Consider the following 25,850-nt stretch of genomic DNA (forward strand, 5'->3'; position numbering starts at 1 on the left):
TGACTGTATAGATTTAGCTTCAACTATTATGTGTGTGTGCATATGCAGTTTGGCTTTGCAGTGTAAAACTTAAACCATTTATGTATTTTTGGCAAAACCCTGTTTTTACGGGATTTTTTGAAAGCTCTGGAATCTGGGCTTCCTATTAATTTGCCATTTTCAGTATTAAACAAAATGCCACGCAATGTCCTCATGGTGTACTAGATTTCCTTCAGGAACCTTGGAACACTTTATAGACAGTAAAATATATGCACTGCCTCTTAGGAGAAGAAAATAGATATTTTATTACACACTAACTTTACAATCTACATATTAAAACAACCTTGGAGCATGGTTGGATGTGATTTGAAGCAGAGTGTGTTCTGACAGACTAAAGAGTGAGCTGCTTTAACTGATGGCATTCAGGATACATTTGAAGGTTAAGCAACCACAGATCTGGGCTAATCTGTTGTAATCTGCTGTTACTAAATGGATGGCTACATTCACATTTGTAGCACACTGCACATGGATGCCTAGGAATAAAGCCTTCACATTTCTTCATGTCAGTTCTTCTGGGAGGAAGCCATGTATCTGTTTATTTGCTTCTACCTCCTAATGAGTTTTTTTGAAGAAGTTCATGGCTTTTGTCCTTCACAATGCACTTGCGTTTACCATGGCAGAAGTGATGGCACTGGAACAAGGTATATATTTTATTATTTGTTATATAGGGCCATTTATGAGGAAAAGGGTTGAAGAAATTGGAGATAACATTCTCAGACATTGCAAATTATTTCTAGAATAGCTGCAATGAAGACATATTTTACATTAGCATTCTATGGCAAGCAGCATTCCTGAACAGGAGCAGATGGTGATTATGGCTTTGTACTTAGCAAATAGCTACTCTAAATCTTCATTTTTTGCAGGTGGCAATTTCTTTCTGCTCCATGACATTCCTACTATTGTAATGTCCTTTCTATTTCCACAAACTAGTTAACTAGTGTAAGATGATTCTGATTAAATAAATACAGTACTTTTATTTATTTTTAATCTGCAGTAAATTATGTAATTAGTGATAGTAAGGAGGTTAATTTGAAATGTGGTGACCTGGTATTGCCATGTCAATTTTAGGAGATACTCTTTGTCATTGCTATTTATTGTCACAGGCTATCTGGAATAAAGCTGCATGAGGAAAAAGTAGAATAGAGGAATAATCTAGAGAAAAGGGGGAGAAAATTAAGGATAGACTTACTGAAGGCAGAGAATTCTTCAAGCTAGTATGTGTAAGCAATATACCCTGAAGAAATTGTTTCCTGAAATCCAGTAACTGAAAATGCTGAGAAATCCCTTTTCACTGAAATCATTGTCAGCAGAAAGTTTTTTTCATCTCTATAAAGCAAGTAATTTGTACATGGACATCAACAAGAGGGCCAGAAAGCTCTTCTTTACTAAATTTTCTTTGGTATATTTTCAATTTTCAGTCTATTCCAAAAGGTAAGTATGGAAAATACTTTGAATCTTCATCATACAGAAAAAATAGAGATTAATAATCTTAATTTTGAATTTTGATATTTTTAATTAAGGGGCATGCATTTCCCACTTGAGATACATGCATGTATTATTCTTTGTACAATGGCTTCTGTCTTTCAGTTGTCACTAGAGTGAGGGGTGGATAGAGGGTGGTGCTTATATACTTTAGAATAAAGCAAATCTAGGTTTCATGTGAAAGGATCAGGTCTGATTTTTATTATTTTTCTCTTTAGAATCTCCATGTTTGTGGAGTTTGTTCAACTTTTAAATGCAGAGGACTGTTCTTGATTTCCGTGTTCTTTGTTCTGGTAGTAGTGTTGCAGAAAGTTACAGCATTTGCATTTAAATCTGAAATTCAAATTTCTGGTGAATAAATGCAAATATGTCTCTCTCCCTCTTTTTTTTTTTTTTTTTTTTTTTTTTTTCCTGTTGCTAGATCTGTACTCTGTAATGACCCTGACATGTACGAGATCCCTGTGAATGTTCCTGTGGATACTGTAAAACTGCGTATAGAGAAAACTGTCATACGAAGGATTCCCACTGAAGCCTTTTACTACCTGGTAGATCTCAAATACCTGTGGGTCACTTACAACTGTGTAGCCAACATTGATATCAGCAGCTTCTACAACTTGAAACAGCTGCACGAGCTGAGGCTGGATGGTAATCTGCTTTCAACTTTCCCTTGGGAATCCCTGGCCGAGATGCCCAACTTACGGACTCTTGATCTCCACAACAACAAGCTGACCAGCATTCCCGCTGATGCTGGCCGCTTCCTGAGAAACCTCACCTACCTGGACCTATCCAGCAACAAGCTGACCACCTTGCCATCAGACCTCATGGACATTTGGCCCCCCTTCTCAGGAGCTATCGTGTCCAAGAGCACAGACATTCTGGTGACACAGAGAGTAATCTTGGGTATGTTGAACAGCCCGTCTCATTCCTCACCAAAATATACCTGAACATGAAATTGCAAGTGAGAACAGTTAGGAGACTAGCCTAGGATTCAGGAGAGGGGGTTTTACCCAGGACACTCTTGTGGTTTGCTCTGTGGTCGTTTATTTATTTTCTACTGGTAACAGAAAACCATAAAATGAAGATAGTTAACTCCATGTGTGTTGTTACCTCAAAGCTATAAAACTGAAGTAAAAGCTATGAGAATCCAGATTGCAGGAATACAGGCCATTCAGTAGCTATAGAAATACAGGACTTACATTGTGTTTCTGGAGACATTTCCCTCATCTTTGTATGTGTTTGTAAGCATGTCCATTTGCAACTGCTCTGTTCCAGAGGCTCCCAAGCCAAGCCAGCAGGTAGAGCTGATGCTCTTATAAAGCCTGTCCTGTGACACAATGCTGCAGATAGTGTTGGTGGCTTAGAAGAGGGCAGCTCTGGTCTCCCTGGGACCTCTGCTGACCTGGCATTACTCTAAAGCTGACTGATAATCCTGATGTCTTTTGCAATTTACATATTGAATATGAGAGAAAATAGGAGTATGATCCCTATTTATTAATATTATTTTTTATGAAAGTGTCTAAGGTAAGTATTTAAGAATAATTTTGTCTGACTGATTTTTTTCATAATTTGATCCCCTTCTCTAGCATGCAATTGCATCAGTTCTGTTTGTGACCTTGTGCTTTATCTGACACTTTATCTCCACTTCCTAGTCTTGCCAAGGTAACCCCTTTCTCTTCTTCAGCCTCAAGCTGGAACAGTTCTATCAATACTGTTCTTCTCTATCACTGTTTACGTAGAAGAGCATATTTTGATGTGTTTGTAGTGCAGCAGGTGGAAGGGAGGAAAACCAGCTGGCTGTATCTACTGCAGTAATTCTAGAAGCACTGGTAAAGATCTGTCCTGCATTGTACTGCCCAATATTTCCAATTTCTTGATCCAAACTCCCAATATTCAGTGTCCATTTGTTCAGCTGTTTTGTTTCACAGCAGAAGCTGCAGCTTGAACTCTCATTCTCTTATATTTTATATAAGCAACTTAATAGATGCAAGTAGGCTGCATGACTTCACAGGTATGGCTAAGCATGCATCATTAAAGATTTTTTATTTATTCAGGACAAAAAAAAAAAAAAAAAGGAGTGAAAATGTAAAAGTAAGTCTTTCTCAGTACTGCTTTCCCTGTCCCCACACTGAAGACTACAGGAGGCTGTAAAGTGGGAGCTGATTGTGCTAGATCTAATCCTCATGATCTCATGTGGGAGTCCCAGAGATTAATTGGTTTCCTTGTCTTACATAGCCCTCACCACTTCAGGCAAAATAAAATGAACTGAGAAAATAAAATAACCCCCAACACAAAAAAAAGCACCAAAAATATCTTGAACCCTCACACACTCCTCTCTCCCCTTAACTCTGGGAATCATCTGCAGGCTTCCTTGGTGCAGGAACTTTTCCAGCCTCCTGTAGTCCTGGCAAACCCTCTGATGCCAGCATTGAGTTCTTTGAAGGCTTGGGATGTGACCTTTGGACCATTTTCTATTATGAACACAGGCCTCCAGAGAGGAGCACACACTGGTTTAAACAGAACCTTGCTTCTCCTTTTTTCTTTTACTGTTAGGTGCTAAGTGAGGCTCTGTGCAGCCATTACAGATTTGCACCTGAGAATGCAAAATGCCAGGTGGTACTTTCCTTGTGTTATATTGAGTAAATTTACCCTGGGTAAGCTGTGACTCAATTAGCTGAATTTTTTTTTTTTCATGGACATCATAGTTTTCCTATGAGTTTATCCCATTGCAGACAGACAGTGCTTGCTACATAAGAAACTTTATAGTGAATAAGAAAACATCCCCTTTCTCTGGAGATTAGAAAGTGCAGTGCTCTTTATGTCATGGGTTATTTTGCCAAGTTTACTTAGACTCCATTGGGTATTAGTGCTTCCTTTCTGATGGCCCTCCTTTCTCTACTGGCCTTGCTGGAGCCTGAGAAAGAAGTGCATCCCATAGATATCCTCCTCCTCCTCTGAGCTACAGATAGGGATCACAGAGATATGTGGTCAGGAAGGACCTAGCCTATGGGGATACAGATCCAGAGGAGCTGAGCCATTCTGGTAAAGTCTGTGGTGTTCAAGCCGTGGCCAGACCACCCCAGAACCTTCCATGGTCACCTCCTGCAGTGCTTATCTATCAGGGTAGTGAGAAAGTTTCTGCTAATATCCAACCTCAATCTCCCTTACTGCAAACTAAGCTGATTACCTTTTGTCCTACAGGGCATGGACATACAGAAAAACTAATCACCATCTCTTATTGTAAGCTTTCATAGGTTTTCCTTCCCTGTTTGCCATCCTAACCATTCTTTCACACCATTTCTTTCACCAGCTTCTAATATAACGTGAAGGTTTTTGTGTTTTTTTTTTTTTGTTGGTGTTGTTTTTTTTTTTTTTTTTTTGTTTTGGTTTTTTTTTGTTTGGTTTGGTTTTGATTTTTTTTTCATTTGTTTGGTTTGGCTTTTTTTTTTTTTTTTTTTTTTTTTTTTTTTTTTTTTTTTTTTTTTTTTTTTTTTGCTGTGCATGGTATTTTTGTTTTATCTTCATTTTGTACCATAGTTACTGGTTCCCTTTCAACACCTATAAAAATTTTAAACCTAATTTTAAGGTTTCCCTTAAAATGTAATGCCCACAATTGCACACTTTGATGCCCAAGAGTGTCCTATGTGCTCCAGCCACTCTCTGGGGGAGCATTCAGACTGACCTGTGTACCTACATGGAATGATCACTGCAGCCAGAACTCTGCTGGAAGCTGAAACCCAGAGTAAATAAATGCTGGTTTTGTCTAGTCAAGAACGCAGCAGTCAGATTCTAATTAGTATAATCAATTATGACTTGAGCTGTCTTCTGGTTCTGGCAAAACAAGATTGTCATGTGCATGTAATTAACAAGATCAAAACCAGCAAGGCCCTAAACTCATATGTTTGTGCAAATGTATTTTTTAACACCAGGAGGCAATTTTATCTTTGGTGTCTTGACTGAGCATCAAGATGGCTTCTCCTATGAGAAAGTTCTGGTTCTCCTTGTTTACTTCAAGGTCTTTTGGAGGAGCCAAAGGCTACTTTTGCCAGAGGACTGGCATGTTAACATTTCCTTATTCCAGTTCATTATCTCTGTACTAAGAGGTTTGGGTTTTTTAACTACTTCCCACTGCATGATGTTCCTCTGTGTGTGCACTATGCTAAATGAAAGAGGGTTAGGGAAGGATTCTTGGCCCTTTGGCCAAGTGGCTCACTCTGGCTCATATCCACACAGTTTAGGGGCAGCTCTCTTTAAAGCTGACTGTCTGTTCCACTCTTTGTAAGATTTAGCCCTTGGTTCTTTGTGGGCTCTACAGGATGCTACAGTGACTCTCAAATGTAATTCTGGGCATGGAGGTGTTTTTTCTTCAGTCTGACCTGTCTGAAGTTATGTGAGAATTGCATTGGAAATCATTCATCTATGCTTTTGGAATATGAAATAGCAGGGGTATGTTGTATGCCTGAAGGGCTGACAGATATGCAGAATAGTTTGGAGGTACAAAACCTGCTGCACTTTGGGGGAAACAACAGGATAGAGAGAGAGCCATCCTTGCTGTGGTCTCATTCATAAACTTTTCAGTGAGCAACCCTGGAGTGCCAGCTGTCCCTGGACCCATGTCTGGCTTTGTCTTGGAAAGCTTGCTTGCCCTCTGGGGCAGCTCAGAACAAAGTTCTGGAGTGAGTTAAAAATTAAACATTACAAATGACTGGGGGAGCAGTGTGTGAATTCCTCTGGTCCTCTTGGTTACCTCTGGAGCCATAGCCTGATACTTTGATCCAAATCACAACTAAATTTCAGCCCTGGCTGCTGTGCAGAGATTTACATTTCTGGCAGGAATGATGGCAGTAACATTTTTCATGTGGGGGAATCTAGTGAGTCCCTGAGAGGAACAGAAGAGTCCGATATTTGACAGAGTGGCAGTTATCTGAGATCTTGCTTCTGTTGCATGCAGAGGTGCCAAAAATTTGGGATACTGCAGGTCCATCAGGCTCCCACCTGTTATGCTGATCCACTGGGTAGATACTGCTTTTCTGGAAACTACTCCCTTAGCAACTGGCATGTGGTGAAAATGGTGTGACAGTGTTGGATGTGGAATTTACTGTTTAGGACCATGGATCAAAATGTGTAGGTTCAGTTGGAAAGAGCCTGGGGTAGGCTGACCCAAGCTGTGGTGAATATTTCTATCAGCCCAAAACCTGACGTCTTGCTATTTTGCAGCAACTAAAAATCAGTGGGTTAAACAAGTTTATGGTCTGAGTCTGGTTACTGATTTACAAAGGAAATTTTGCTCATAGCTAAAGTCCATATTGACACAGTCCAGGGAAACCCCGCTTACCGAGAAGACTACAAAAATGTGCATGCACAGACACACATAAGTTTGACATTGTATGTGCAAGCATACATATGAATGTGTGAGAGTAAATATAAAATATGCTAAATTTAGAATAAAGGGTTTTAGAACAATTTATAATTAATAATTAATATTAAAATAGCACTGCATTGGTATATAGCAATTCATAAATATTTATCAATGTTTGTTTTGCCTTTGCTAGTATTCTTTCTCAGATCAACAAGCTGCCTTGATATTTCTACAAAAGAATCCAGGGTTTATAAAGACATTCTCTTTCCTCAGATATGTGTGCCATCAGAGATTTATAATTATTTTCATTTTTGCTACTTAAGAAATTATTTCTTTTATTAAAGCTCCCTAATCTTTTCCATTTTCTAATTCCCCTCCCCTCCCCCTTTTTAACCTTTTCTTTATTTTTTCACGTTTGTTCTCACTTCTAACATCTTGTCAGTACAAACGGTTGAATGAAGTTCAAAATGCTCCTTGTACCTTGGAAAATAGGTTTATAGTCATATTTCTGTTCTCTTCAACACTAACTGAAGTATACTGAAATTCAGTGTTTTATCTTGCTTCCAGCTCAATAGTGCTTTCATCTTTTCATTTTGAGAATTCACATAACTTGGTGATTTACAGTGGCTAGAAATAGTGTGAAGACTGTCAGATATTGGCAAGACACAGATAAACTGAGGGGCTGTGCTGTGGGGGCAAGGAAGGAACTAATGTAGCTGTGTCTATTATATATATTTGTGTAAATCCTGCTTCTTTAGGCAGTTTCATTGGGAAGCATGATGGATGGGGAAGATGAAGGGCTGACTGACATAACTCTTCCTTTGCCCTACACTCAGATGGTCAAACCTGTGTCCCAGGCTGGACTGAGCAGCCATCCAATCTAAGGACTGTTCACCGTTGCTTCATCATTCCTTTCATTCTGTCAATTTCTGATACCTATTATAATGACTTTGGCCTTTCTTCAGGACACTGGGACAATTTGAAAGCTGTGTAGGTATATATATTAGGAAAAGTTCCTTCACTGAGAAGGAGCTCAGGGAAGTGGTGGAGTCACCATTCCTGGAGGTATTTAAAAGACAAGTAAATGTTGCCCTCAGGGTCATGGTTTAGTGCTGGACTTGGCAGTGCTGGGTTAGCAGTTGGACTTAATGGTCTTAAAGGTCTTTTCTAATGTAACCATTCTTTGGTTCTATTTCAAAAGTTTTGAGTGCTTCAAGCAGGTTAAAAACAATATGTAACCCCTTCCTTTCCTGCAATAAATTTCTCAACATAGTGAGGAAAATTGCAAGAAAGTGAGAAGATAAAGAAAATTACCAGAGTATCGTCTCTGACTACAGAGCTTCCCTAATTGAAAAGATGAGCACAAATAGTTACAAACATGTGCTTGATTGAGCAGAATTTCTATAAGCACAAGCAGTTGATGTACCTAGATATAGAAAACACTTGGATAGTATATTTTCTCCTTTTGAATATGTGTGTGAAGTTTACAGGCAAAATTTTTAAGTTTTGGAGATTTTTTTTAGGAAAAGCAATTGCTGATACACTTTCCTTTGACTTCTTCTCTGTTTCCCACAAACAATAAGTAGTGAATAGATGTAAAATCTCTTCTGTCTGGAAGGGGTGAAATTGGATTGTGATGTCAAAGTCAAGGAATCTCTTCAGGTCAAGTGTTGTTTTAAAGAGCAGGGATTAATTGAGGTTTACCATAGTTTTAACCAATCACTACCATTGTGCTTAAAATAACCTAATCTTGATCTGGTGATAAAAGGAAGAAGTAGTCAAAAATTCATGTATTCTTTCATCTACAGGTTTTTCCAGAACAACCCATTATTTTTCCAGTAGCTGTTTTGATGATTCTTAAAATTACATTCTGAAAAATATTTGCAGGTGGTCAGGGCTCTTTTTTCTTTCAACACTGCTTTGGCTTATATGACTTGTTTATTGTACTGATCAGTAAATTCACTAGCAAAGGGTCCTTGCATAGCATCCCCTGTTTCAGACCATAAGTTTTGTTTATTAGTAGTACTTGGAGAAAATGAGAAAGGCATATTCAAAAGTATGAGTCCACTAAGAAAATACTTGAACTCCTGAGTGATATGCTGTATTGTATTTTACCTGGTGAAGCCACTGCTGTTCTGTGAAAGTCAACATAGTGGGGTAATCAATACCAGCTGAGGATTTAGACTGATATTCCTCAGAAGTGGTTAATCTCTTCCAACGCCATAAATTCACAAAGAGGGAAAAGTTGCTAATTCATATACTGGAAAAAGCAAATGTTATTGACTCTGACAGAAGCAAATATTATTGGTTTTGACAGAAGAGAGATAGAGTTCTTGTGTGCCATCATAAAAATATTGTAGTCATTATGGTGTTTTGTGGGCCTTCCTATTTTCTACTCTTCTGTTATTCTTCTTGAATATATTTCAGAGGCTGTAGTGAAGCCAGCTTCTAACAATATTCGTGTAGTTTGGAGCCAGATAAAAATTTTGTTGGCCTAAAGCTTTTTCTCCTTAGCCTGTATCCCTTCTTCTCAAGGGGCAGAGATGTTGGGTAAGCTTACACCCTTAAATCATTGTATTCTCAAGTATTGAAAAAAGAGTCGGGGAAGGTCAAGCTGTAAGAGCCTAAAGAAGGACTAAGAGGAGAGGAGAGTGATACAAAGCAAAGAGAAGCTGTCTTTCCAGGAGGCACAGGCAGGTGAAAATGTATCATCTGTCTTAAGACATGTTTTCAAAGTGGTTTTGAATGTGGTAGATAAATAACAAAGTTAAGCACAAGTAATGCTAGCATATCAATATGCTCCCATAGACTTCTGTGAAGAAGTAGTTTAGCTTAATAAACATTTATACTGTTCTCCCTAACCTCTGAGAATATTCCCCCACCAATCAGCTGAACAAAAACCACAAGTTGAAAGAGAAAAGATTAACTCAGAATAGGTCCAGGGTTGTCCTTGTTTGTATTTGGTGGTAGTCATGTGTCATACTGTAATCACAATATCCATATATTGACTGACAGCTTTTTGTTTTCTTTCCCTACTTCCCTCCTTGCCTCAGGTTTTCAGGACAACCCATGGTTCTGTGACTGTCGCATTTCAAAGCTAATTGAATTTTCCAAAATTGTGGACACCTCCGTTGTACTTCTTGATCCATTGGTTTCATGTAGTGGACCTGAGAGCCTGGCAGGAATCTTGTTCCAGAGAGCTGAGTTAGAGCAGTGTCTTAAACCATCTGTGATGACCTCAGCAACAAAAATCACCTCCCCGCTGGGCAGCAACGTCCTGCTACGCTGTGACGCCACGGGCTACCCAACACCACAGCTCACTTGGAATAGGTCAGACAATATTCCAGTGAACTACACAGGTATAACTGCTCTTTTATAGGAAATGGGAGAAACAAACATTGTTGGGTTGCTTATGCTTTGAGATCATTGTAATGAGTAATAATGGACCATGTATTGTGTCAAGCTGGCAATTGTATCTGTTATGGAATTCTCTGTCTAGTTCTCGGTCTTAACAGGTTCAGCAGACTGTTTTGGTTGTGGATGTGGTCTGTTACAAGAACAATGTGTGTGGAAGGGAGAAATGGATGAAGTGGGGGAAGGATAAAGGGAAATGGAGTTTGGGTTAGCTGGACCCCAACTCAGAAGCTAGAAAGGAGAATTTTTTGCTGGAACTTCTGTTTGAAAATGTTCATGTTAAAAAAGCCAGTGAGGCCATAACTGAGCAACTTAAAACTCAGCATTATAAACACAGAATTTTCCAAATTCATGTTTTCTGTGTGCAATTGATGCAAGGCATCATTGTCTGACATAATTCTAGCTGCTATGACAGATACTTATGTAGTAACTTAAATGTAAAAAATGCTACTTGCTAATGCCAAGTAGTTGTCAGTCATCATAAGTCTGATGAAGGTAAGAGAACTGAAATATCTTAGGACAAAGGAAATTTCCAATAGCATTTTAAATGGGTAGCATGGTAAGTGTCACAGGAAGTCAGTGGGTCTTGTATTTAAGAGTCAATAGCAGCTTTAAGACATTTGATTTCACTTTATGTGGTTTTGTTTTTCTTAGTGAAACTACAAACTATATTCTAATTACTCTAGACATTTATTTCCATTTTGACCCAAGCTGAGCATATTTATTTAATAATAGAGTATGGCTTGGAGTTTGTTTTGGAAATTTGATTTGATTTTTTGTGTTGTTGTGTTTTTTTGACTGCTTGTGTTTAAATTTTAAAATTTCCATACACGTAATTCCTTCTGGCAGAAAGGTAAGAAGTATTCTAATAATGTTTACTTCCTCTTTACTTCCTATTCATAATGTTTTACTCTTTGCCTTTTCCCATAGTAATTCAAGAAAGTCCTGGAGAGGGTGTTAGGTGGTCCATAATGAGCTTGACAGGAATTTCTTACAAGGACGCAGGAGAATACAGATGTAAAGCCAAGAACTTGGCAGGAATGTCAGAAGCTGCCGTGACTGTCACAGTGGTTGGTGTAGTTACTACAACTGTGTCACCACAGAAGTTTGGGAGGAAGCCAGAGGCTGAGAGGCAGAATACAACTCAGGAGGAATCCAAGCAGGAGCCCGAGAGGACAACCACACCTCTTCCCATCACACCAACCACCACAGCTCTGGTGAGTACTGAAAGATCAACCAGCATGACATTTACTGACAAAAAGCAATCCAGGCTCATGTTGGATGGAAGGAAAGTTTCAAAGGCAGTGACAAATGGAAACAGAAAGCAGATTGGAGATTCAAGCAAGAAAGGTGAGGATACTTCATTGAACACAGCAGGTGTGGCTGAGCAAAATGTTACTGTGAAGAACCTAAGAGTGATCAGTGAATCTGATGAAAGAGTGACCTTAACTTGGAAAACTGTCAATGCCACAGGTAATTCCGCTGTGACTGTGTTATACTCCAAGTATGGTGAGAAGGATATGTTGCCTCTCAGCACTGATTCTAACAAAAACAAAGTCACAATCGATGGTTTGCAACCTAGTACTCAATATATGGCATGTGTCTCACCCAAAGGCGTGCCACCTACAAAAGAGCAGTGTGTTGTTTTCTCCACTGATGGGTTAAATGATGAAAGCAGCTCTGAGTTTTCTATCCTGATAGTGGCCAGCAGTGCAGCATGTGTGGTTGTTTTACCTTTGATATTTTTCTTACTCTACAAAGTTTTAAGACTTCATTTGAAACCAAAGTCTGCAAAGGAAGCTGAACTTGCAAAAGAGACTTATGTGCAATTTGAAACACTGTCTCTGAAGCCTCGAACGCTGAGTGCAGGAGACCAGCTCTGGGCACGAAGGTACACGGATGAGTCAGAAAGACTTCTCCTTTGCTCTAGGTCAAGCATGGATTCTCAAATGACCTTCAAAAGTGAGGGCTCCAGGTCTGAGTATCTGTGCTGAACATGGGTGAGGGTGGAGATGAAATAAATAATAGGTATAATTAATTCAAAATGGTGATGCTGCATCTGGAAGCAGGTTGATGCTAGATGGTGGTCAGAACACATTATCTGGTGTAATAGAGTCTTACTGGATGTTGGTGGCTAGGAGGGGGAATAGAAGAAAAATGTTGCCTGTTTATTTTCTTATTTTTTATGTTTGTGATTTTGGATATGAAGGAGTGATGGTCTTCCAAAGAAAAATACAGCATGGAATGGCTCTATGGTTAAAGGTATTTTTTGGTTTTATTAAAACATTGTTTTCTCTTCTCTTCTCTTCTCTCATTTTACCACATGATGTGCTAGTGGCATGTATCAAACATGAATCACAATCTTCTTGAAAGCTATGTACTTCAACATAATAGGAAAACAGTTTTGACTACTTCTATTGTGATCAAAACTTTATTTGGATATACAAGTTTTCTTCTGACATCAGCTTGTGCTTCGAGGTGTCATAGACCTGTTTGTATGGTATCTTGGGTTGAAGTATTCTCAGGCCAGTCAAGACAGAAGTCACAGTTTATGGGCCCTTGAGAGGTACAGTACACATAGTATTGTCATTTTGCAGATGTTATTGCAAGGGGCAAAGAAGCTTCTTTAGTGTCCTGAAGCTCAGGAAAGCTGAGTAACTGAGAGACACTAGATAATTATATTAACTTACATCAGATGATCTTATTGCAAAATCTCAGCCTTAGAATTTACTTGGATGTGTCTGTCTATATACCTCAATTTCAGAAATCTCTGTACAGAAAGTTCTGTGGTGCTGTGCAATACAACACACACTCTTATATGTAAATATATGACACAGATATTGCACAGTATTATGTACTACACTGCAGTAATATAATACCTTTTGATATAAAGTAATAGGAGTTTTTGTCCTCAGGGCATGTTGAATGTGAAGTTCAACGAGCATAGTGAAAGTTAATTGTGATTGTGCTTCCCTATATTTAAAATTCAGGAATTAATAGTAACAATGAATTCAGAACTGTTAATGATAATAATGAATAGTCTATTCTGAGGTTGCTTTTTTTAATGCCTGAAGTAAATAAGTGAACTTTTGTTGTTCTAGGTTCAGATATTATTTTACAAGTATGTATGAATTGTGAGACACAGTTTTTCCTGAAAATTACAGCTGTGTTGTTTTCTTGGACCTTTCTATGCCTAGAGGAACTGTTTGTTTTGATAGGAAATTGGGAATTGACATTTTCCAGAGGAGAAATATTACTCAAAACTACAAACCAAAGCTTAGTTTGTCAGCTTCAAACAGTAGCATTTCTCATTGTCACTAATGTAGGATGAAATTTTGCCTGCTGGAATGCTGACAAGCTTATCTTGTAAGGCATAGCTTGGTGAGAGGTGTCAGAAAGCCTCTGACACAAAATCATGGCAGGAAATGAACACACTGAAAAATCTCTGTAGCACCTACACCATGGTGTCCAGTGACCAGGATTAGCAAAATGAGTATTTGAGACTATGGGAGCTGTAATAAAGAAGCAGGTGGGATGTTCAAAAGTGCAAAATTAGCTTGCCTGCTTAGAATTATCCTTGGTGTTCCTTTGTGTGTTACAAGTATGTGTGGTGAAAAATCAGTCTTCTTTTTCCATGAATAATTTTGATTGCAATGAAAATGGTTTTATATTTCTAAGCTATTTTACTTTGGCAGGGTTTTTGTTTTTTGAAATTTAGGATTTTTTAGGGAAAAGAGATTCTCTGTGTGTCAAAACCAAGGCTCATCTGACACGTTAATGACAAAGTAGATTTGTGCAGGACCTGAAGTGTTATAATATTTGCCTTCGATTTTCCTGATAGGCAGTGTAGTCGGTAGTTGTTGAAGGTGTTTCCCGTTAAAAACACCATGGTTTTTTGTTAATGAGAACAAGTGTTTTAACTTTTTTTTTTTTTTCCTGGAGGGTATTTGATTTCAGGTTTCAAAGCTCTAAATCTAATTTTGAAGTCCAAAATTGATATCACCTGACTTGCAGGTGATACATCAATATATGGAACTGAGGTGGTGCACAGTTCATTGGAGAGAGCTCACTTGTGAGTGTCAAATCTTTGGGTTTGACTAATCCTTGTGGAATTAGCATGTCCTAAAGTTAGAAATTAATCTCTGGCCACACGGGCTATCAGTGTATCAAAGATGAAATTTACTATCAAGAGCATGTTCTTTCAAGAAAACATGTTATGCATTATTTTTTCCACAGTTCTCAGACATGCTTCTGTAACTCATGTCAAAACACCAAATGTGCTGGGGAATTTTGGCAGGAATTTGACACACCGGGCAAATCCCACAATAAAGACATTTGCACTGTATCGCCCAGAGTTGGTGTAATTAAAGTGCTGAAGAAATGCTTTGCTAACATGTTAATTTTTTATATTGTCAATTGTTAATGATGGAACAACTGTGAGATAGATTTTGTCACCCATAATCATTTGTCTAATGTCTTCTGAAATGCAGCACTGGATCAAGCATTGGTATCAACAGTGAGGACTATAATCTGTTTAGGAAAATTCGGAGATTTTAACCTCTGTTTATGTGTTGCCTTTCATATATTTTTCACTTTGTTTTCTGAATTCATCCTGCTTTTCCCAAAAAGGTTAGACATCTTTTTATATGTTACCTACAATAGGTGTGTCAAAACTGAATGGCTAATGAAATAACTGAGTAGTGAAATAACTGAGTAATGTGAGCTGAATTCTAAGTAAACCTCATTTTTACTTAGAGTGAGCATAGTACTTATCACAATACTTTTTAGTACTTGTCGTATTAAACCATAATCTTGGCTTCAATGTGCACTTACTAAGCCAAACTTAAGTCATCTGTGCATCTATTTTAGTCCTTCCCATTGCTCACAGTGGGCTTTATATTCCTTGCACCATCATCAGATTCTCATCTTTTTCTCAGGGAGGGAATTAAGAGAGAAAACTCTTTCATGTGTAACATGAGAATGTCTGTAATAGCAAAACCATTCACACTTGGACTTTGTCTAGGGAGCTAAACAAAGAATATTTCAAACTCAATACCTTTTCAAAGAAGTAAGTAAAACAGAAGTTGTTTCCATGTGAAAATAAAAAATTGTTTTTGTACAAGGCAGTGTGTATGCCTGACCCTTTTGTCTTTGTTTATAGCTTTAGACAACATGTGATGAGTGTAGCTGTGGGGACAAAGGGAAGTCTGAAAAGAAATGAGAGAAAACATAGAAAGAAGGCGAGAAACCACAGAAGGGTGATATCCTAGAGAATTCTGTGACTGTGTGCCACAATATCCTTTACTTGCAATTCTGCCATTTACATGGCAAGGGTGCTGGGGCATCTGCAGACAGGTAGCTGTAAAATGATGGATGAAGGTACTGCTGGATTATTGCAACGATTGGAGCTCTACACATCTAGCCCAGTTTTGACAAGGTGGGGACAGCTATGAAACTGGAGTGTGGAACAATGGCACCGGGGGAATTTGAAGAATGCACTTGAAGCTGGTCTTGAAGTCTGCCTGTGCCCCAGTGAAAGTTCTGAGAAGTTTTTGGAGACCACTGCCTTTAAACTGAAAAGGGATGAGCAGGTAGCTTATGAGTCTATTGCAAAAAAGAGGGGCATGCATCAGCAACAGTTCTGGAGAGGCTCTGAAACCAAGATATAATATACTACAATCATCCATCTTTGTCTGTGGTTTTGTTTTAAAAACAACCAGATTGTTGGATTTGTGGCTGGGAGGTAAACACAAACTTGAATCTTCTTCATGACCAGAGATGAAATTTCAAAATGAACCTTTTTAAAATTATCTGTGTGTAGATTGGAAACCTGCTGACCTGGATGCCTTCTCTCATGGAATTAATTGTGTTGTTGTAGGTGTTATAGGAGCCACAGAAGCTCCAGGTCAGCATTGTCATATTCCTTTGCATTCCTTTGTTGAAAATGAGAACAGATGCTTTCTTTTTTATTTACAAATCACTGAATTTTTATTTTTTTTTTACTCTGAATTTCAAGAGATCAGAGTTCCCTTCAGAATGGAGGCACAAATAATGTGTCATTTTGATATATCTGAAAGACTCCCTTGCTAAACAGAGGAAAATCAAGCTGAAATATCGGTCTGAAACAGCCTGTATGAAGGATTTTTTTTTTTTTTTTACAAAGCTGTATTTTTTATAAGTGTTCAAGATGGGAATCATTTCCATCAAAAAGGCAGAAAGCAGCTATGAACAAAAAGATATCATATTTTCCAATATAGAAGTAACTGCACTTTTCTCCATTTTCTATTTTTTATGAAATAACATCCTAACCTATTGTTTAAAAAAAGAATGTAGAATTGCTGCAGCAAGATCAATAGCACCTGCCAGGTATATATTTTAAGTATATTTGTTATAACTTCAGGTCTGGTATTTCTGAAGGACCCTTGATTGACTTAAGAGTATTATGAAAGGAGCTGACTGTGCAAACAACTACAACTAACCTCATAATAGTGGAATACCAGTTTACTGACAGTGTATGAAATGCTACATGTTGCAGAAGAGGCTCTGACAAGAAAATACTTTATTCTAAAGCATGATGAGCTGTCAAATATCTTACTGAAATATCTTCTTTTTTAAGGAGAAGGTAAAGGAATTTGTGGTTTCTTGGTTTTTGGTGTTTTGTTTTGTTTTGTTTTGTTTGTTTGTTTGTTATGATCTTTGAAAAGTTCAAGCAGTTTCTTCTAAGGTCTCTGGTATTGGCTTCTGGCACTTGAAAATGCTACTGGACAAGATGGAAAGTAAGAACACAATGACAATTACTAATATATTTGGTGCAACTCTAGTTTAAATTCAATACGCTTGTTTGGTCAACTAAATGAATACTTTGGGGTTTTTTCATCTTTTTTTAGTATTTTTATTCCTTTAGACATACAATTGGAGAAAACCTCTAGCATCCTCAAACAAATTTCTTTAATACTTCAAAAAGTAAATTCATGAACAAATCTCTTCAGGTTCTTGCTTCACTCTCATTTATTTCTAGTTTAGTATTGTTTTGGAAAAGAGGAACAAAACTCTATGTATAGTCTACTTTGTATTATTTTCTAGTCTCTAAAACAGTCACACCTTCGTTGAAGAAAAAGGAAATTAAATCCAATACTCATAAGTTCTGGTTTTTGTAAGAACCTGATTTAATTAATGGTGTTGAAATCTAATGCCATGGACTGATCAGATGGACTACTGAGTCATGTGTCTTGAATTTTTTCCTGCTACTATTTGGACAAATGTTTGAGACTCCAAAAATAACTTGGCCCAATTATATTTTTTGTTTTATAGCCCAGTCCGTTGTGTTTAAGATCATGTGGGAGTTAAATCACAAAGACAGAAAGAAGGCACCGTAAGTGTACAGTAAACAGGCAGCTACATAGCATGGCAAACTAAATTCAGAATAACATTACTCTGTTTTAATGTTATTTTCTCTTTGCATAGAGCCTTCTTCTATGTTAAACTAATCCTGCAGTGCATTGCTTGCTTCAGATTGCACATTATCTGTGGGTATTTTTACAGAGCATGCTCTCAGGTCTTGAGTGACCTGTTCTGGTTTCTCACTGATTCTCCGAAAAAGAAAACTGTTTGGTGTTTCTTGTTCTCTGGCACAGAAGTGACCTGGTGGAGTGATTTCCTCCTGCTGAAGCATGAATGTGAAAACAGGAATCGTAACGCTCCTGTTGGTTCTGAGCATCATGTTTCATAGCTGAGGATTAGAGAAAGTAATATTATTCTAAATTTAATTTGCCATTCTCTATATCTGGCTGCTTACTATACTCTTTTCTTGTCCTCTTTCTCCCTTTGTGATTTAACTTTCACATGAACTTAGGCACAGCACCTTGCAGTTGTGCTGTTTGCTGTTGTGTCTGGATCAGTATCTCTCCAGAGCACTCAGTTCCTGGAGTTTTGTGTCAATCATTCTGGGTTCAGCCTAAAATCTGAGCATAGCATTTTTCAGTAGAAGACTGGGCTACGTTACTTCTCAACATGAGGAAAGGAACTCTCTAGAATGGTGGAGGCATATTTTCATACACAAAAGTGCTGTTTATTTGTTCCTTGCTTGAGCATTTTTTGCTCTTTGACAGAGGAGCAGACATTCCCTTTGGATAGAGTAATCAGCAGCAAAAACAAGGAAAGAAACATTTTTGACAAGCCAGAAAAAGAATGGTCTTTGTTCTGGTCAGGAAAAATGATTGAATAGGCATTATATCCAGTAGCTATATGAACTATTTCTTTCAAACTGTAACAGGAATTCATGAGGAGAGGTAAGTAATAAAATCCCTTGTTCATTGATAGAAAAGTGACATTTTCTTGTGCCTTTGATAATGACTTAACTCTAGAGAATGCCTGAATGTGGACTGGCAGAGACAAGAGTCTGGCTGGTCACAAGGTGATTAAGTTTTTGGTTTCTCACTATTGAAGATTCAGAGATTTAGAAATGAAATCTGAATCAAATGATGTGAGAGAAAAAAGGGTGATTCTTAAAGCTCATTGACCTGCATAAAGAAACTAGAAGAATGATCCTGAAAATTCTTTTAAGGGGTGATCAGCCAGAAGTTGTGCCAAAAAATGAAATAATGTTGAACAATTGCTCTTTTAAAAATAAAAGACTGGAAAAGCCCAGAATCAGTGGATGAACATTTAGAAAGGTGCTCAGTATAAGCAGAACACAGAAACGATAGTTTTGTGGCTGGAACAGGAAAAAAGAATTTTTATTGTAACTGTCCATGTGCAAGTCTGCCTTGAAGTTGATTACTAAATTGGCACCTGGTCAAACCCAGATTCTAAAATAACAAAAAGGCTGTGGTGGAGGAGAATGCATGAGAAGCAAGGGAGATTCCTACGGAAAACACACAAGTAAGATTGAGTGAAGAATAAAAACACTCTGCTGAACAATATGCACCTCCCTGAGTGGAAGGAACTCATCCTCCAATCATTTGGCTTATAAAGACATGGGCAAGAACTGAGAGGAGATGAATAGTAACAATTCACCAGTTCCAATAATGGATCCAGGAAAGATCTTCAGTAGAGTTTAGAGAGATCTGACCTGGGGGATAAAAGACTCTGTTGTAGTACGTGATTTTTTCACTATATTTGATATCAATTCAGAAGCTGAGGTAGCTGCTTTGCAACAAGATTTGTGGATAGGGAAAACGTAGGTTGAAGGACAGAAAAAGAAAGGAAAGGAGCTGCAAGATTGACACCTTTATCATCAGTGGAATCTAACTGAACTGTAAAAATTAGATGGGCCACATGTTAAGCGGGAAAAGCTAGGCCAGTGTTTGATAACAGCTGGCACCTAGAAAGATAGTTGAAATGGACTTGGACAGTGCTGCCTGAATGATTTTCAGTCTCACTGTGTAGAATACTGAAACTTCAGAGAGAAATAAGCTACGCAGGTGATGTACATTTATTGGATATGTTACACTCAAAACATACCTTGCATATCTTTCTGATCCTTCCCAGTTATAGTTCTGGGCAGAATGAATTGACAAAACTTTAACTATAGGAAGCTCATTACAGTACAAATAACTTGTGATTCATCAAAAGGGCAGGGGGACAGGCCTGGAGGAAGTTGAAATCAAATGTCATCACCTAAAAATATAGCTGAAATGATGAGATTTCTTCCTCTGATGAATGTTTGGAGCAAATCCCACAAAAGGCCATGTTCTTTGTGAACTGTATGATGCCAGCCTTGTGTGGGCAGAGGAGAAAACATAGGAATAGGTTCTGAAAAGATGCTCTAAATGATTTATTGACAACATCCTGGGAACTGACATTTGACAATGTTTCTGAGCCCACAGCCATTTCAGCAAATGCCAGTGGTGCAAGATTCAGGGGGGTGGTGCTCCAGTTACAGTGAGATGAATACTGTCCCACGTTGTTTCAGGCAGTGTTCAGACACCAAGAATAAGCAGGCATAAATAGCAGGAGTGTCTGGTGAGAGGTTGGGATGTGTGAAAGGTTCAGAATATGCTTCTGCATCTTGGTAGCTTCAGCAATGTGTCAGGTAGAGGGAAAGCCTCTTGCAGTATTGATAAAAAAGTAATATATAAAATGTTCCTCATTAATGTATTTTGAACCTATCCCAAGAAATGTTATACTAAAAAAAGTCTCCGAGGCTGACTGTTTATTGGGGGGACCACAGATGACTGAGATTTTGATCAGGGTCAGGGAGCCCATGGAGGTGCAACTGGATGGTCTCCTTTTGTCACTGTGCAAACTTGGGGTGGATAAATGATCACTGCTGCTGCAGACAAATGAAAATTCTCCATGATTTTTTGAATTTGCCTTACTAGCCATCAGCAACCTCTGCTCTGCCCAGCACGCTGATACAAGAGAGCTTTTTTTGTTTATGTGCAGGTATTTCATAGCAATTCCACCATCCTCAAAGTTCAGCAGTTTATGAGAAACAGTGCTTCCAGCTGCCATTAAGTTGCCACTCACAGAATTTAGCACATCCACTGTGTAAGTAATGATGCTGCAGAAAGGAAAAGTGACTGCCACTCTCAACGTAGCACACCAAGTCCTTCTTTAGTGTAGGCTGAATTCGAGTTGTGCAAATGCTGCTTTTCAGTAAGTTGGATTGCTGCAATCCAACTGGGCACAGAAAACTGCTTGGAGTCCAGCACTCCAATCTCCAGAGTATTATTTCAAGCCCTAAGAACATTGCCTGAGCACTGGCTGCCAAGAACTTTGCTGCATCAAAAAGACTTTATCTATTCAGCTACTAAATAGGTACTACGTTACTTCTGTGAAAAGTTCATTTCGTTAGTGAGGAGGAGAAATCCTGGCAATTTTGGAGGTAAGTTTTCATGGTAAATCTGTCTATGTCAAACACATGAAGCTAAGATATGGCAGTATTTTCCTCTCTGTACATTAGTCTGCACAACACATTTAATCTGATGAGTCCTGGTAAAGCCAGAGGAATGTGAAAGATAAATGTTGTTTATTCATTTGGGTGCAGCAGTAGCAAGAGTTCTCAATAGCCAAGTATCAGTACAGGCAAACCACTGAGCATTAAATGCTTATAAGACTTCCCTCTCTTGAAGGGTTCTGCACTTAACAGATTGTTCTTCATCTTATTATAAAAGTATTAGTAGTAGCTGCATGCTTGATCCATGGAACACTCTGCCTTGAATAATCTTTAATTGATAATTTCTGAAGGTGTTATTTCTTTATTGATATAAGTGAAGAGATGCCTGTTTTTGGCAGTAGAGGAGAAGAAATACTGATGCCAATTGCTATTGTCTGCTGGTGGAACCTCCTGTAGACTTTGGATTGGGAAAAGAAATGTCCACGTCGTATTCATGCAGTGGCACCTTGTTGTTTGGGATGGGTGTAAAAGGGCATGACATGAAAACCATATCCTGAGGCCTTAATCAACCTGTCCTCTTTTTTGCTACTATGCTTGCTACTATTTTCTAATACATTAGAAATATTTTCCAATTTTTTTCTTATTTCTCAGTGTCAGGCCTACTTTAAACTATACATGTTTTAAAAAAAATAATGCTTAAGTGGGCCTTGGAGAGCATATGATAGTGATATTCTCTTACCAAAGGACCTAAACGCTTTTGATTTCTGAGGGATAAAATAGAAATGTACTTCTTTAAGCTGTGTTGATGGTTAAGGTAAGAACCTGTCATTTTCATAATGTAGGCCAGGTGCAATGTTTTTTATGTAATTGGTAGGAATTTGGTATCAGTGAGCTCAGGATCAGTTTCTCCTTCATGTCTGAAAATAAAGAGCTGTCACTCTGGGTATTTCATCCTGGACTGTGAAAGTAAGTCTGTGATCCAGCAACATTTGAGGAGACTCACTGTCCTTATTTGTACATTTTGCAGCTGTGAGTGGCTGTGAACATTGCAATGTAATGTAAGCAGGAATGAGTGTCGTTGGCTTCTGTGCCAACACACATAAGGTAGGCACTTCTATAAGTCTCTCTCTCTCAACACATAGATTGCAACAGAATTTTAGTGTTTGCCCCAGACATTTTGGTATGATTGGGTTTCTTCTGACACGTCCAGCCAGCCCAGCTCTAAATAAGGCAGCCAAATGCAAACACACAAATGGAGAAGTCTCTTCACCATTGGGAACGCAGACTCCCAGAATAGATTTCCTCTGCCCCTCTCCCCTTACTGGAGTCTTATTTCATTTTGGAAAACTGGGCACCTATGGCTAATTTGCAATGCACTGCCCAAGAGGTACAGGATCTTCTCCATGCACATTGCTGAGGAGAATTTGGGTGGGGGCTCCTTTTTAGAGTACTTTCCTAATGCCCACTTGTAATATTATACAGAACGGCCTTGAAAAATACTCTATTTTTTAAATAAAGATGCTGCAATAGGTTGGGTTGCATCTTACAGATGTGATCTTGGGTTAGATAATGTGTTCATTATTATAGCAATTTTAGTTTGGTAGTTTGTAAAGTGGCTTGAGAGTGTGGAGCATTTTTTATAGAGTGTATGGGGCAGTGGCCCTCAAAAATGCTCTAATAGCACTAATAGGAATTTTATTATAATAAACCTAGCTTGCACTTTGAAAAAGATAAGTTTCTATAATACATTGCAATGATTTTTGGGTATAATACCACTACAAACATTAACATACCTCCTTTGAAGGAATTGTATTTTTACTGTGCTTTTCCATATAGAAATAAACATATATTGCATTCTGAGAATAGCAAGTGATATTTAAAATTTTCAGTGCTTTCCAACATCCCTGTGTTTCTGATACGACTCATGTACAAATTCAAATTAATTTTCTCTTTTACCTTGTGTTTTATGGCCTAGTGTGTTCTCTCTATGTGATTTTAGCAGGAATAAATGAACAACTACTTTGCAATTTTGAGTACAACAGGCAAGAGTCTTAGTGTACTTTATAACAGCTGTTAAATTAAATAACCTTTCTTCATGTAAAAGGAAGTATTGGGCCATTTGCACAGTATGCCAGGATCACTCAGGAAGCCTGTGGCAGGGATGTAGGTGAAATGAAGGAACCTTTTAATATGCTGGGCATATGGTTACAGCACATATCCACATCTCCATGCGTCCATAGGCATTTTATTTTGCAAAGCCTAGCTGTGATTGATGTCACTGCTGTTTTCCTAGCCTGGTGTAAGGCAAAGGCTACACCAGCCAACACACGCTGGCAATTGTAGAGGAGGTAGCTGCAGCTTCCAGGAATCTCTTCATTCACCCTTCAGCTAGACAGACATTGCTTGTTGTGTGCAGCCACAGAGACACTCTGTGAGAATGGGTGTGAATGTTAGTGAGCACTTTGCTCTCTGTTTGTTTGTTGCTTACACAATCATTTTATGCTGCTCTATTGCAAAGTGATTTTCTCCCTTCCCTGATGCTTAACACATCTCTTAGTTCTTTCCTGGTCAGTCCCTGAGACCAAGCCTTTGCTAGGTCGTTTCAATTTCTTCAAAAACTACTGTAGAAATAATACAATTTCTGACTCCTGTAGGCAGTCTCAGGGGATTCCTGTAGTGCAGTAGTGTTTTACAGGACTCCAGAGGGAAAATGACAACTGCAAGGAATGGTTTCTCCCCTTTCTGAAATCACCACTGTTAGTTGAGTCTGACCTGGAGCTTCCATATTCACACTCCAACCAGCAATATGGAGTCTGTTCAAAACTTTGAAGTACAGAACCATTATCTAAAAGCTAAATATAATGTGGCTTATTGCTTGTGCTTAATGCCCCAGCCTTTTCCCCATTGCTCTTCTCTCCTTGTCCCTGTTTAGATGGAGAGCTGGCAGCTGTGGCCTCGAGCAGGGTGTGTTTGGTAGCTGCAGGATTTGGATGCCAAGTCCTGGGATATCACGCTCACAGAGGCATTTGGGTCTGTGATAGGCTCTGGCACTGCTCTGCCTGCAGCTGTGAGGCTCCCTGAGGTGCTGTCAGGTCAAGCTGCCTCCTGCGTGGCAGAGCCCTTGCTAATCACTCTGTGCCAGCCTCTTCCCATCTTGTTATAAGAAATCCACTCTGGCCACTGTAGGTAGGGTCTGACCCCCATTTATTATTTTACTTTTGTTCTATATTGCACCTGTAAAATTGTCTCACACAAGAAATGCCATTACATCAACAACTTGTACTTCCAAGTGCAAGTTTACTTCCAGCAGGCTCTGAGCAAATATTTCAGGAGATGCTCAATGCTCAAATATCTACTAATCAGGAAGAAGTTTCTTCCAGAGATATCTTGAACCTCTTCTGTGAATTGTAGGAAAATTGAACATTCCCAGCAGCCAGAAGTGTATTTTACTATACCTGCTCTTGGTTGCCCACCAATTCACCAGAGAATCCCTCTGACAGCAGCTGCATGGGCATTTGTAGGAAAATAATGGATTTCCACAAAGAGGATGTGGCTTGCAACATGCCTCCTTCAGAGGGTTTGAGTATGGCAGCAACTTTGAGCATCCTGTAACTTGCTTGCAGGAGTTCAGTACTGGGCACTGGCAAGGTCTCAATTCTCTCTTGAAGGTCTCAATTCTCTCTGACAATTCCAGGCTTGGATTTACCTCAGGTGCTTTTGCTGTGGAAAGCCGACTATAACAATGCCTGATTCTGCTCCTATTTATTGTCCATCTTGTTTGGTTCTGTCTTTGAGGCAAGCTAGACAGATGTAAGTTTGTGTAGATGTGCCAAACTGGTGCTATAGATGCAGCAGGTGAAATGGAGTTAATTGGACAAAGTGAACTGGATTGGTAAGTGCAGTGATTCTGTTCCACGTAGCCAGCATGGCAACTATAAAACAAAACTATAAAATGTTCCCTGCTCTTTATTCTCTGTGGTCATAAGAAGAATTAGCCATCTGAAAAGGTCTGTAATGAGGTGGAAAAAGTTGACTAAAAAAGTAAATTTAATTGTTCACCTCTCCAGGCCAGAACTTATGGGATGAAAAAATCTATCACAGCAATATCTGTGATAGACGGACTTCAAATAAGAGCCTATGGACTGACAGATAAATTCCTAATCTCTTACTGGTGCCAGAGTAAATGGTGAATGCTCAGGAACTCTAAAAATGAGTGAAATTAGATTTCAGCCAGTGCCTTTGTTCTGAGATCTGCTAGAGCAGCTGTTCTAGTATGTGTACTAGAAATCATTTTGCTGTGAGGGAAACAGAGCTATCCTTGGGATGGAAAGAGCAAAACACACAGAGAGGATACATTTTTTAACTCTGATAGTGAACTAATGCCATACCTGTTACTAAGATCCTTTGTTCAATGCTCACACGTAGCAAGCCGCATAGATCTTATTCATGGCAAAAAAATGACTTGCTTTATCTTCAGTCTTGTTTCCACCTCAGAGAGCCAACTGGCTGTTTCAACTTGCTATTTTAGCTGCTCCTTCATTCTGTTAACATAGAGGCCTGAAGTACTCATCTAACATTGATAAATGTCATTAGTCAGTAATGTGCTATGTGGCTTCCCCAGAATGTTTCACTCTTGTTCTGGCTGTCAGGATAGGAGAGAAAGCACATTTAACTTTCTTTCTGGGTCCTTCTGTGGATTCCAGTGTGGTCTAGCTGATG

The 25,850-nt window shown here is 38.7% G+C and overlaps 1 protein-coding gene across 1 annotated transcript; it reads left to right on the plus strand.

Annotated features, from left to right (window-relative positions):
* The first annotated feature begins 506 nt into the window (after window positions 1-506).
* LRIT3 (leucine rich repeat, Ig-like and transmembrane domains 3) lies at window positions 507-12,738 on the plus strand. The gene is made up of 4 exons (XM_041480117.1): window positions 507-680; window positions 1,943-2,421; window positions 9,931-10,236; window positions 11,222-12,738. The coding sequence occupies exons 1-4, from the start codon at window positions 565-567 to the stop codon at window positions 12,283-12,285; spliced, it is 1,965 nt and encodes a 654-aa protein (XP_041336051.1). The 5' UTR covers window positions 507-564; the 3' UTR covers window positions 12,286-12,738.
* The last annotated feature ends 13,112 nt before the right edge of the window (window positions 12,739-25,850 follow it).

The sequence above is a fragment of the Pyrgilauda ruficollis genome, unplaced genomic scaffold (assembly GCF_017590135.1).
Source record: "Pyrgilauda ruficollis isolate IOZ18807 unplaced genomic scaffold, ASM1759013v1 scaffold5, whole genome shotgun sequence".
Lineage (NCBI taxonomy): Eukaryota > Metazoa > Chordata > Aves > Passeriformes > Passeridae > Pyrgilauda > Pyrgilauda ruficollis.

Coding starts and splice junctions, on each gene's coding strand:
- LRIT3 (XM_041480117.1), top strand. CDS start 565: ATGTATCTGTTTATTTGCTTCTACCTCCTAATGAGTTTTTTTGAAGAA. Junction 681..1,942: donor AGTGATGGCACTGGAACAAG/GTATATATTTTA, acceptor TCCTGTTGCTAG/ATCTGTACTCTGTAATGACC. Junction 2,422..9,930: donor GACACAGAGAGTAATCTTGG/GTATGTTGAACA, acceptor TCCTTGCCTCAG/GTTTTCAGGACAACCCATGG.